Source organism: Enoplosus armatus, chromosome 4, assembly GCF_043641665.1.
Source record: "Enoplosus armatus isolate fEnoArm2 chromosome 4, fEnoArm2.hap1, whole genome shotgun sequence".
Taxonomy (NCBI): Eukaryota; Metazoa; Chordata; class Actinopteri; order Centrarchiformes; family Enoplosidae; genus Enoplosus; species Enoplosus armatus.
Window position 1 is genome coordinate 21,459,224 of NC_092183.1, and position 12,213 is coordinate 21,471,436.

General features: G+C 41.5%; 1 protein-coding gene across 1 annotated transcript in view; it reads right to left on the reverse strand.

Moving 5' to 3' along the window:
• The window catches only part of cacna1ba (calcium channel, voltage-dependent, N type, alpha 1B subunit, a), a 123,283-nt gene that overhangs the window by 28,994 nt on the left and 82,076 nt on the right, over positions 1–12,213 (reverse strand). Inside the window, exons 28-34 of the mRNA XM_070903653.1 lie at positions 9,508–9,528; positions 4,517–4,613; positions 3,206–3,366; positions 2,933–3,070; positions 1,970–2,171; positions 676–840; positions 62–172 (exon numbers count right to left, since the gene is read on the reverse strand). Coding sequence (XP_070759754.1) covers positions 62–172; positions 676–840; positions 1,970–2,171; positions 2,933–3,070; positions 3,206–3,366; positions 4,517–4,613; positions 9,508–9,528 — 895 coding nt within the window. The remainder of the gene's footprint in view (positions 1–61; positions 173–675; positions 841–1,969; positions 2,172–2,932; positions 3,071–3,205; positions 3,367–4,516; positions 4,614–9,507; positions 9,529–12,213) is intronic.

Below are 12,213 nucleotides of genomic sequence, written 5' to 3' on the forward strand. Positions count from 1 at the left end.
AAATTGTTAGTTGTTACTTATTATTTGGGCCATTTAAAGTTGCTTTATACATGTTACCCACCAGTGGACCAAAAGCAATAATCTTGAGGATACACTCCAGAGAGAAGAGAGTGGTGAAGACTATGTTGAGGTTCTTCAGCATCGCCTCATAGAAGTCTGGAGCTCCATGGAACTGAAAGACAAATGGCGTTTGTGGATGTAGCACTGTTAAAGGAATAGTTTGACATTTTGGGTAACACGCTTTTTCACTTTGTTGCTGAGAGTTACAGGATAAGTACTCTCATATCTGTTTGTTAAATATGAAGCTACAGTAAGCAGCTGGTTATCTTAGCTTAGCAACCAAAATAAGCACCCATTGTTTTTATAATTTGGTTTTTGTACTGGTTAAGCAAACGAGATGTAACGTGAGCTTTGGAGATGCTGGTTGGCAGATTGTGTCACCTTTGGATAGAGCCAGGCTATCCTTTTCCCCCTGTTTCCAGTCTCTATGCTAAGCTAAGCTAACCAGCTGCTGCTTCATATTTACTATACAGACATCAGTGATGTTTCAAAATGACAAACTGTTCCTTTCCTGAACTAAAGAATCCAGGACTGCCTTCATCTAACAGCTGAAAAAGCTTAACCAACTGTATCAATTCAGCATTCTCTTATTAATATCCCTTTGAAAGTTCTTACCTTCATCATGAGTACCACAGTGTTGAGAGCGATCATGATCATGATGGAGTACTCAAATGGGGCTGAGACCACAAACTTCCACATCCTGTACTGGAAGGACTGCGTGTTCTCGGGCATGTAGCGTGTGAGAGGTTTGGCATTGATGGCAAAGTCAATACAAGCCCTCTGTAACAGAGAAACCACACTTCTGCTTTACTGTCTTCATTACTTGAAACATTTGCTATTGAGCATTCAAAATCTGCACTAGCTTGAGCAGCTGGCTTCTTAAAGCTGACCAATTTCGACAGAAAGAGTACACAATTTTAATTTTTAATAACTGCCGATAACTGATAACCAATTAGTGAACGTACATTTTGGTCCCAGGTGCTAGCTGCACTAAAACCTGATGAAGTGGATTATACAATAGCGCCTACTCTCTCACTCACAGTACATTGCACATCTGTTTTCATCATTATTTTGCCTGCTGGCATACAGGATGTCAATGGTCCTGATTCCAGGAGTAAACATCGAATGTGTTTAAAACAATCTTGATAAGAAAGGACAATCGTTCATCATCAACCACTGTATGATTTTATTCCACTGACCCAGACTGGAACAGACTACCTTTGTCTGTGATTGCCTGTGGTTGTATCTTTACTCAGACTTGTTTGGCGTCCTTTGTTTACTTTATATACAGATGGCTGACAGACGTCTTAGTAAGGTGTTGTTCTGCCATTAGTCTCCAGAACAGCTTCAGTGCGTCACAGATTCTCCAACGGTGTGGAACTCTACTGGAGGGATGAACAGCATTCTTCTAAAAGAGATTCCCCCATTTGGGATTTTGATGATGGTGGAGAGTGCTGTCTAACTAATGACTGTGACATTGGTATAACATATGATTCGCACCATATTCATACTCATCAGTGAGCACTCGTGACTTCTACGGAAGCATCTGCATTTGTTGTGGTTCTCCACTCATTTATTCCAGTTTTTCCTTTAATCTGCCACCAATTTATGTATATTTACAAAACCTGTGAGAGCTGTTTGACTTTTTCTAATTTGGTAATGTGTCTGTTTACACTGTACTTTGGTGAAAAGATGTATTCTACTGTGTCTTCTGCCATGAAAAGCTCTTCAGCAACAGGACAAACCTTCCCTAAATGTTTCATGCAAATCCATTCATCAACTTTTAAGAATATTTACAGGAGAATTATGTAAAACTGTTAATAGAGAGAATGATGACAGCATTGTGTAAAAGATTCTGACTGTCAGCGTAACATAAAGCTCGGCGTTGTTTGTCATGCCTATGCTTTACCTCATTCTTTTCTAGGCTGCACTCAGACAAGGCCTTGTCCCCCTGCTCCTGGAAGGTGATGATGATCAGAGCGACAAAGATGTTGACAAAGAAGAAAGGGAAGACCACAAAGTAGACCACATAGAAGATGGACATTTCTATCCGGTAGCCTGGACTGGGACCCTGGTCTTCGAAGGTGGCATCCACAGAGTGCTTCAAGACACTGCAAAGAAAGCATAGCACAACATGAAAATCATGTAAACAAGTGCAAAGACACAAGCGGGTCTTCAATAAGCACGTCATCATGGACAAGTGACCATCCAGAGACTGTCCTGTGACTGAAAGGTAAACAGGTCAGTGTGTTCCAGTCATGGAATGCTGCCAACGCAACTCTCTCCCTTGACAGCTCGGCCCGTTTTCATGTGGCCTGCTTCCTGAAGCGCTGCATGTCCCTGCACGTTCTGCACACATTTGAAAAGCATGGAAAATGAACAAAAATGATTCCCTCCATTGTCTGATACTGCCATTGAAAGGACGCCTATCTATACCTGCAGTAAATGTCACTGGCAGCCTTAATATAGTGATAGACAAGGCGATGGTATTGGTCATATGATGATAAACTGAATGTGCAAGGAGATGCCTCACTGCTGGTCTTTTAATTTAAATTTCCTCTTAAATAGCTGCATTAACCAATATTTTCATATTTTCAATGGATGAGATGATGTGTAATGTGTATTTTGCCTTGTACTCTGGAAATGCCAGTAAGTGGACCTCGAGTACTAGGTCAAGAAAGAACTTTCCTTGCTTTTTTCTGTCATAAGCTGGAGTTTGCTTCTCAATTATCCCATTTTCCCATGAGAACCATTTAGATTACATCCCGAATCTCCTGTTTTTTCAGGTGATGGGCGTAGTTTCAACTATGACAGCGAGAAGAGAGAGAAGAAGAAGAAGAAGAGAAGAGAGAATCAAGTAAGCAGCACTTACGTTGGCCAGCCCTCCCCAGTGGAGACAGTGAAAAGGGTCAGGAAGGCCCACAGCACATTGTCATAATGGAACTCGTATTTCTTCCACTCTCTGGGCATGGCGGCCACCTCGTCTTTGTCGTAGTCTAGGAACTGACCTCTGGAAGACATGAAGGCATGACAAAGCTGAGTAAGACGGGTATAGGGTCTGGTTTTGACCGCGCCAACCTTTGAAGGTTTACAATTGAAAAGTTTCTGAGATAAGAAATGAGGAAGTGGGGGATTTTAGACTAACTTGCAGTCCTTCTCCAGGCCCTTGGACTCATCTGTGCAGTAGAAGAATTTTCCCTTGAAGAGCTGAACTGCGATGACGGCGAAGATGAACATGAAGAGGATGTAAACGATGAGGATGTTAAGCACATTCTTCAAAGAGTTGACCACACAGTCGAACACCGCCTGAGGACACACAGAAACACACACACATATTTGATTTGGGGATGAAGTGGAAAATTATTTCTGAATGTAGTTGGAAGCTATTCCCTATGAACTAACCAGAACTGTCTTTAAAATGGTACTCTTCATCTGAGTCAGAGTCTATAGTAATCTGAATGGGACTAACCTGCAGGCCCAGTCTGGCCACTGGGAATCCTCTGAATTCCCGGTGGCCTGGCCTGCTGGTGGGTTCAGACAGTGAGATGCATCAGCATGTAATTAATGAGGAATGCAGCGAATAATTAAGATGCTTATATAAGATCACTTTGCAGGTTGGACAGTAAAAAGTAACATGGAGCTCCCTGTAGTTACAAAAGCCAGCAGCAATATATTATTAACAGTCACACATGGTAAAACAATGTGAACACTAAACTGCCCCAATGTGACTCCATTACTTACAAAATAACAAAATAAGGCACTGCTGCTGTCAGTTCTTCAGAGGGAGACAGATAAACAAGATAAACTGCTGAGCTCATTTAAGCTATACTCACTTTATTGTTGTGCCTTATGGAACAGAGCACGGCTGGGATGTCAAACATCACAAGCTATATTATTACATTTATAACTGAAAGATAAGGCTGATGATACCTTGCTGTCAACAAATCTCAGGAAAAGACCCAGACCGACAATGAATGTATCCTACTAACTAAGTGCGCTGTAGAGCTCAATTGTTGTCCAAAACTATTAAACACACCAATGAGCCTTAAAAATACTCACTAGAGCACCTGCTGTTTATTAATCGGCCGCTGAAAATAGTCCCCAACAAATTTCCTTCTGTTTGAGTAAGGTTTGCTGAAAACTACAGTGTCCAGCCAAAATTTCTGAGCCTTTTTAAAAAATCCAACTATATATTTGTGAGTCGCTTTTAAAGATTTACATTTTCAGTAAGAACTTGTGGGCTCGGGGCTGAGTGCCACAGACAGGGATAGGGAAGTCAAAGTATTCTTAGACAAACACGTAGGTAAGTTGTATGTTACTTAATAGTTGAGCTGATTATGGTGCTACCATATTCAAGCGCAATCATACAGTTTAGCATAGGGCAAAGAACTAGTGCAGTTGAGCCCTGCTAACCTGGCTAATTGAATCAAAATAAACCAAAAGACTGGGGCAGAACCTTGAGTTTTGGCAGACGCTTGATGGTCTTGAGAGGCCTGAGCACTCGGAGAACCCTCAGTGACTTGATCGTGCTGATGTCTTTGCCTTTGGTCCCCCTGTGGAAAGCAAACACAATTAAGACCACAAACACACAGAATAATCTACAAACAACATGTAGTTCATCAGATTATTAATTTTACTAATTAAGCACACATAAGAGAAATTGGTTCTCAGAAATTCATTTTGTCACACTAATGAAATGTGGCATGATGCCAATCAGGTGTGTTTAGGACAGCTGGGTTAATGAGGCACACAACAATAGGCTTTCTAATATCAACAAAAGTACATCCATGAGAAAAATGGGAAGTCTGTTGGAAACATTGTTGTTATGTAAGGTATCCCGGGACATGCATGATGCAATCATACTAGTGTTAGATTGGGCAGACGTCTAAGGGCCATGTGTGAGGGAAACAGGGTTTATGTTCATCCACCAGGCTCTGGGGTAGAAGTCAAACTTAAACCAGTGTGCCTTTATTATGCCACTGAGAGCCCAGCACTTAAACTGACTTCTGGCAAACAAATATAGACATACTGTATGTTCAGCTGAATATGCACACAGCGACACAGAGAACATTTCAGTGACACTAATTGGGGTATTTAGGACCTGTTGTCATGTTATTTCGAGCAGTACACACTCCACAATACAGACAACCTCACGCAGGGACATGCATCTCCTAACCAATCAGCTGTGTGCATCATGTAAACCTGGTTGACATGTACAAGTCAGTCTGATATTTGAACACATGCAATCCATTAGTTAATTCACACAAAGACTTCCTTCGTCAGAAAACAGTCTGAGATGAGATGTCTGAATACACCTCTGTGATTTCTTCTCTTCTGTTTTTCCGTTGTTCTTATTTGCAACACAGAAACGACAATTGCTACAAACGGATCAACTTACCACTGTGCAACAAGTAGGAATAGTTGCTTCTCCTACTGTATAAGATTTATTTTATTTTCACTCGGGCATGCTAACACTTGAGCACAGTGTCTATCCTGGAGATTGATGAAAACTGACACAGATGTCAAAGTGCTAAAGATACTGAGTATTCTCCCTAGTACATTCTTATGACACTTTTTCAATAACTTCTTACTTTGAGTGATGGGATCATTCATGAACAAACAATCTTCTGCCAAAGTTACAACTGTTTTGGCTGTTTTTCTGAGCTCCTTTTACTGGTTTGAAGTGGGCAGGGCCCAGTTGGAAAAACATGATGTCACATACATGTACGTCCATGCACCAATCAGGATTTAGCAATATGTGAATCAAACCTAATGACAGTTGTGGGGTTGTTATCTTATGTCTTATCAAACCACACCCACACAGTCCTGACGAAGCAGATTAGCTTTAGTTTTTTGTGTTACACTCTTAATAAATAAAACCTAAGAGTTAAAGTTTCATCAACGTTAACTCTAACTGCTGCCATGAATATATAGAAATACGTAAAATTTAAACCCAGATCAAAATTCAGGCTTCCCACAAAACAACTGAATCCATGCTCTTTGGGCTCGCAATCAACCAAAGGCATTTGTAAACAGGAAAGTCCTTATCAATACAACATCCTTCTCCGTACTCACTTACAATACTATTGAAAAGGTTGGCTCCCAAAACTACAGCAGTGTAATGCCAAGATTAGACTACACAATATCAGTCCGATAAAAGCCTGAACATGTCAAATGTGGAGCATCGGGTACAAAACTGAGGGTGGACAATTGCTGGTTTTATCCCGTGTGGTCAGTTGTAGTGGAGACTGGCTGGTTGTTGCTTTTGGAGAATTTTTTTGCATTCTCTTGGCTAGTTTGATAACTAACATGTTTTTTGACACTGACTGTTTATGTGGACTCCACCAGCAGCAGCAAAGGCTTTTAAGAGGTAGGATTCACATCGCCTGGAAATCCCCATAGTCATAAATGCTGTGTTCAGGAGCAGCCTCCAGTTTTAAGCTGGGGGTATGCTTGAAACAAACTAGTTCATGTGACATGCTTTCTGACCACGTCTGAAGACAAAACAGTGGGATGAAAATCCAGCTGTCACAGTGGCAAGACGCAATGAATCGTACAAGTGGGGATAATGTCGTACACTTTGCTTGTGGTGGAAGTTGTAGGGAAGAGTGAAAAAAGACACTTAGAGAGAGACATTCACACCCTGCCTACTTTCTCATCCCCACACACCTGGCCAATCACTGTGTAAAGTAGGCATGCTTGTTGTGCTAATTCTGACGTAATGTGTGGGGAGGGGGATTTGGATGCTGTTCAGTAGTGCTGTTTAACGACCCGCCTTCATTTGAAGCATTCTGAGAGTTCATGGTCCATCTTTCCACCACTTCTCCAGGGCCAGGTCGCAGTGGCAGCATGCTTAGTAAGGTAGTCCAGACATGCCTCTCCCCAGCAACATCTTCCAGCTCCTCCAGAGGGAGCGTGAAGCATTCCCAAGCCAGATGATTTTGTGACTAATTATGTGAGGGTTACTGCAGATGCCGCACCAATTTGGCTGCCAACATAAAGCTCCATTTTACCCTCGCTCGTGGACAAGACCCAGAGATACTTGATCTCCTTCACTTGGGGCAGCAACTCACTCCCAACCCAGAGCAATCCACAGTTTCTGTCAGAGAGCCATGGCGTCAGACTTGAAGGTGCTGAATCTCATCCCAACCGCTTCACACTGAGCTGCAAACCATCCCAGTGCATGCTGGAGGTCATGTCTGATGAAGCCAGATGGTGTTCGCCAGTGGAGAAGAACTGCTGACCCTGACTGTGGATATTGGTAGGCAGTGGAAAAAGCACTTTGAGAGACTCCTGAACTCGACCAACATGTCCTTTGAGGAGGAGGCAAAGTTGGAAAACTTGGCAGAAGCCTTGCCCATATCCCTGGCAGAGGTAGCCTACCTCTCAGGTAGTTAAGAATTTCTTTAGCTGCAAGGTACCCGTGTTGATGAGATTCGTCCTGAAATGCTGAAAGCTCTGGATATTGTTGGGCTGTCTTAGCTTACATGCGTCTTCAATGTCACATGGAGGTGGCAGACCAGAGGTGATGGGAGGGGTGTGCTCCAATTATTGGGGTATTACACTGCTCAGCCTCCCTGGGAAAGCTTATGCCAGGAAGCGCTGACCAATTGGCGAACCTCAGATCCAGGAGCACTGCAGATTTCGCCTATAGTTCATTGTGCTTTGCATAGACTTCAATGAAGGTCTGTTAATGTTGCTGGATAAATAATCTCCAGTGGCTACTCTTTAATGTCTTCCTACTAAGATATGTTAAAATGTATATTCTGAACGGTTCCGAATGTTGCCACAGGCTCTTTAAAAGCCCCAAAAGAACCCTGGAATACACTTTTAAGAACCACTGCGCTGTGGGGTGACAAACAGCATGGCATCCAAGTGATACAATGACATAGCTTTTGTCTTTCCATGTGCCCTTATGAGGTCTCTTTACTCAAATCAACACCACATGCAACAGCTTCCATGCTCTGATGCACTAGATGCATTTGTCTAGCATGCGTTCACAGTCACATATGGCCGGAGGGTTTTTAGACCAGACACTCACACAGTTACAATGAGGGCTAAGAGAACAACCACATAAGATATTCTGATAGCTTTCAAAGAATACCCCTCAACACCCAGATATATATATAGTGAGCAAGCAGGACAGAAAGTGAGATTGGACTCGTTACAGGGGCTAAAATGTGACAAAAGTCACGCTTAGGGGGATGTGAAGGTTCAAATGATAATGAGGACATCTGGCTCAGATTTGGCTGAGGTCACAACTGTTCATCATTTTCTTGGAACGAGAACAGAGAGCTGGGCTCTGAAAACAAAATCCCTCTTCCAACTGTCTCAACACTGTTCTATTTTTACCTCCATTACAGACTCTCTCTCTCTATCCCAGAGAGTATTACATTACTCAGCAAGCCAGCTGCATTACAAAATAATTTAAAGGATGGGATCAGATTTTTTTCAAGTCTATCTAAATATAATACTCACATACCATATGTACATCGAAAGAGTTAGCTAGCTATGCAGCATTACTTTCACAGAGTGAAAGCACTGTAGAGATGTGTTCAGATTGAGCGTGAAACAAATTTTGGGGGCAGAGTAAATGCACATTATGTCAATGCAAAGACATTCATCAAAGCCAGCCAGAGCAAATTGAGACATGCCTGTGCAAGTTGAAAATGTTTCAACATGAGCGTACTAGTACCACATACCCCAGACACACCATTCAGACAAAAGTATTGAGGGTACAGTAGCCGGGATGTGCCAATTCAGGGAGCCAATAACCCTGATTCTGTGCAAAAATGCATTCCAAAGTTCAAGTTTGACTACTGGTGACTATCCTAAGCCATGTCTCAGCAAAGAAACACAAAGAGGGATTTTTGTACTATAAAGACAGTAATTTTGTAAGATACCCACTTGACTTGTCTAACACAAACTGTAGAAGCCCTCAAAGAAGTGTCAGCTGAACTTTATAATGCATTTCTGCACAGACTGAGGACTGGAGTTTGTCCCTCATCTCTTACATTGGAGTTACTTAAGAGAGGATCTCTTCACTGCCAGATGAGGAATGACTACAGTGACTAATAACTCTCAACGAGTAAATGACATGTGAGTACTGTAGATTTTTGTTGCATCCTAAAAATAAAGAGGACACCTGCTTTATTCTACTCTAAACACACAAAATCTACATCTATAACACCAATTTTTGAGGGTTAGGGTTAAAACCATCAGGGGTTTTGGCAGGCAGAGGAAGGTTTCAATTGAAAGCTGTCAGACAAAGTTACTGTTGTGTTAAAGGCATTTGATTCACTGGATTATGGGTTTCATTGTTTTTATACATGGAACTGATCTAAGCATAAGAAGAATGGTAGTTAGAGAGTGTTGGATTTGGGGGAGGAGGGTTAGGGTAAGGTAGGGTGGGTAGGGGGTTCAGGGTGGCATAGGGAGGTTCCCCACCTGGTCACACCTTGCTGCGATCTACTTGGGGGAAAATAGTGGTAAAACAAGGTACATCACATTTATGGATTCTTCACACACAAACAAAATAAAACATATGTTTGCATCAAATGACAACAGCATAGTTTCTAATTAATGAAAACAAATGTAGAATGTATATATTTTGGTTGGTAGCAGCAGGCGTGATTGGACGCTGAATGTGCCTGTTATTTTTGGAGGTAGCCTATCACTGAAGCAACACACAAATCAAGACCGTTGGTGAATATGACAGGCTCAGCTTTTGTTCTGTAATTGCACACCGCTACAACTTCTCAGTCTCAACCAAAACATCAAATAAAATGCCAAAAAACAAAATTCAAGTAATAATACTAACAATTATAATTAAACAAATAGCCCTAAGAAAACAGGTTATCACTAGCATCTGAAGCTGACATTAAAAGGCAGTATTGCAGTTTGCGGCACAAAACGTGAAATGCACCAAAAAGCTGCAAACTGGGCTCAATACTTGAGTGGTTCCAGTTGGTGAGATGACAGTTTCACAGAGTCGGCTTTAATGGGGATGCTATGGTTTGCTGTCCTTGCTGCAGGCAGTCGATCAAATGGATTGCAGGCAGGAAAAGCTCCGGAGACATGCATGGTGAGGGAATGACTATCAAACGGGACTTTCTATCTGTAACTGCCAACATGGGAGTGACCTGGGGCCAAATACCCTTTGATTTATGTGGGACTTCATGCGTAAGAGCAAGATAAAATCATAGATACGGGGATCCAAGTCAATATAAAATTAATAAATCAGACATCATGAAATAAATATTTACATGAGTAAATACACTAATAAATTACTGCAGGTCAGTTTAACTCAACGCCATTATTTTGTGTTTGTTTTCATTTCACAACACAGCTTTTCATTATAAAATCTTTGTCAATGAAGGCAGAGCCATCATTACTGTTATGTGATTGGTTGTTGCTTTTGGTCTGAGTGAGCCAGCAGCTCAACGGTCATAATTGACAAAGACTTTGTCATGAAAAGTGACATTATGAAATAAGAATGGTCATTAGGGGTGTTACGGGTTTCGGTTCACTTCATAGATGGTGTTAAATAAAAACAGACTTTGAAGTAAAAACTGTTGGAATTGACTGTTTGCTAAGCCCCACATCCCCTAGCTCCTGTTGCTATGCCTGTCAAGCTTTCTGTTCTTGCATGGCACAAATGCAGTTTACAGTGATTAACGGTGGCAGATTTGACACTCAAAAGTCTTACCGGTCAAAGCAGATGACCGCCCACCTAGAGTCTGGTTCTGCGGGAGGTTTTCCTTGCCACTGTTGCCAAAGGGCTTGTTCATGGTGGGAACCGTTCAGTCTCTGTAATAATATTATAAAGAGTACGGTCTAGACCTGCTCTATATGTAAAGTGTCATGAGATGACTTTTGTTGTGATTTGGCGCTATATAAATAAAACTGAATTGAATTGGATTAGTAACAATGGGTTATTGATTCCAGAAAAAGGTAGACAATAGCAGGCTTCTCATTTTACAGTCGTGGTAGATGTGATCAGCTATACCTAGCTAGCTAATTAAAATGAAAACCTGTCTCTGACTGGCTTTTTAATGTTTCAGGCTGACTCACTTTAAAACAAGAATATTATAAAAGGGTTTTAAATATTCTACATACATGATATCACGGTTAAAGACTGAGGTTAAAGCTGTATTCAGCATCCTCACCAGTTGATGATCCATGTAGAAGACATGGAAATAAAGAAACAGCATTATTATTATTCTATTGCATGGTAGAGTAACTGAACTGACATAACCAAGCTAATGTAGTTAGTTAATGATATGCTAACTCTTGACCTTGTAAGCAGCGCTAGGCTACCACTGTAGATAGTAAGCTAGTAAAGATTATTTCACAATGTCTTATTTATTTCTTTAACAATGAACATTGGGTCTCCTTATTATACAGGTTGTCAGTCACTGAGAAGTACTGTATATGAGTTATACCAGTATTCAGCACAGGTGTGGAACCAATCCATTAAAATATATCCCCATCTACAGTGTGGGACAGATAGAGCAAACTGCATGTAACTGGAAATGACGTGACAGTATGGTCATATGGCAGTCATCAAAAAACCGATAGCTAACAGCATACATGTCATGCAGTCTATCTAAGGTGCGCATTACGATCACAGAGAAGATGGATATTCCCTGAGACGTACTCATGCCCCTCCTGCCGCGGCTTGCTTGTTACATTAGCAAGCCTCTGGAGAATTAATAATAGACAATGTGAAATTGATGATATCATTCCAGTCCAAGCAGAGCCGTGGCGAGGCAAAGTGATGGTGAAAACGCCTCCTGTCAGAGGCTGATGAACACGCAGACATACCCCTCTATGGCAGAGGAGAGCATGGAGGGCGGACCTTTAGTGCAGGAAGGTCTTAGATGGACGACAAGATGGGAGTGTGTCCCAGGCACAGCAGTGCACACTGCAAAAAACACCCTTTTCACAAGCAATTTCGCCTCTCATACTGCATGTCTTACAGTCTTTTAACGGAAAAATACAACTTGTCATTTTGAGCTTACTTTGCTGTTTGTCTCTTTATATCATCACCATTTTGCACTAATAATCAACGATGTTGCAGAAGGAAATTCAGTGAAGATGAGGTGACTTTCCACTCAGCCTTTAGACCAGAATTGTTTTGAGAAAAAAAAT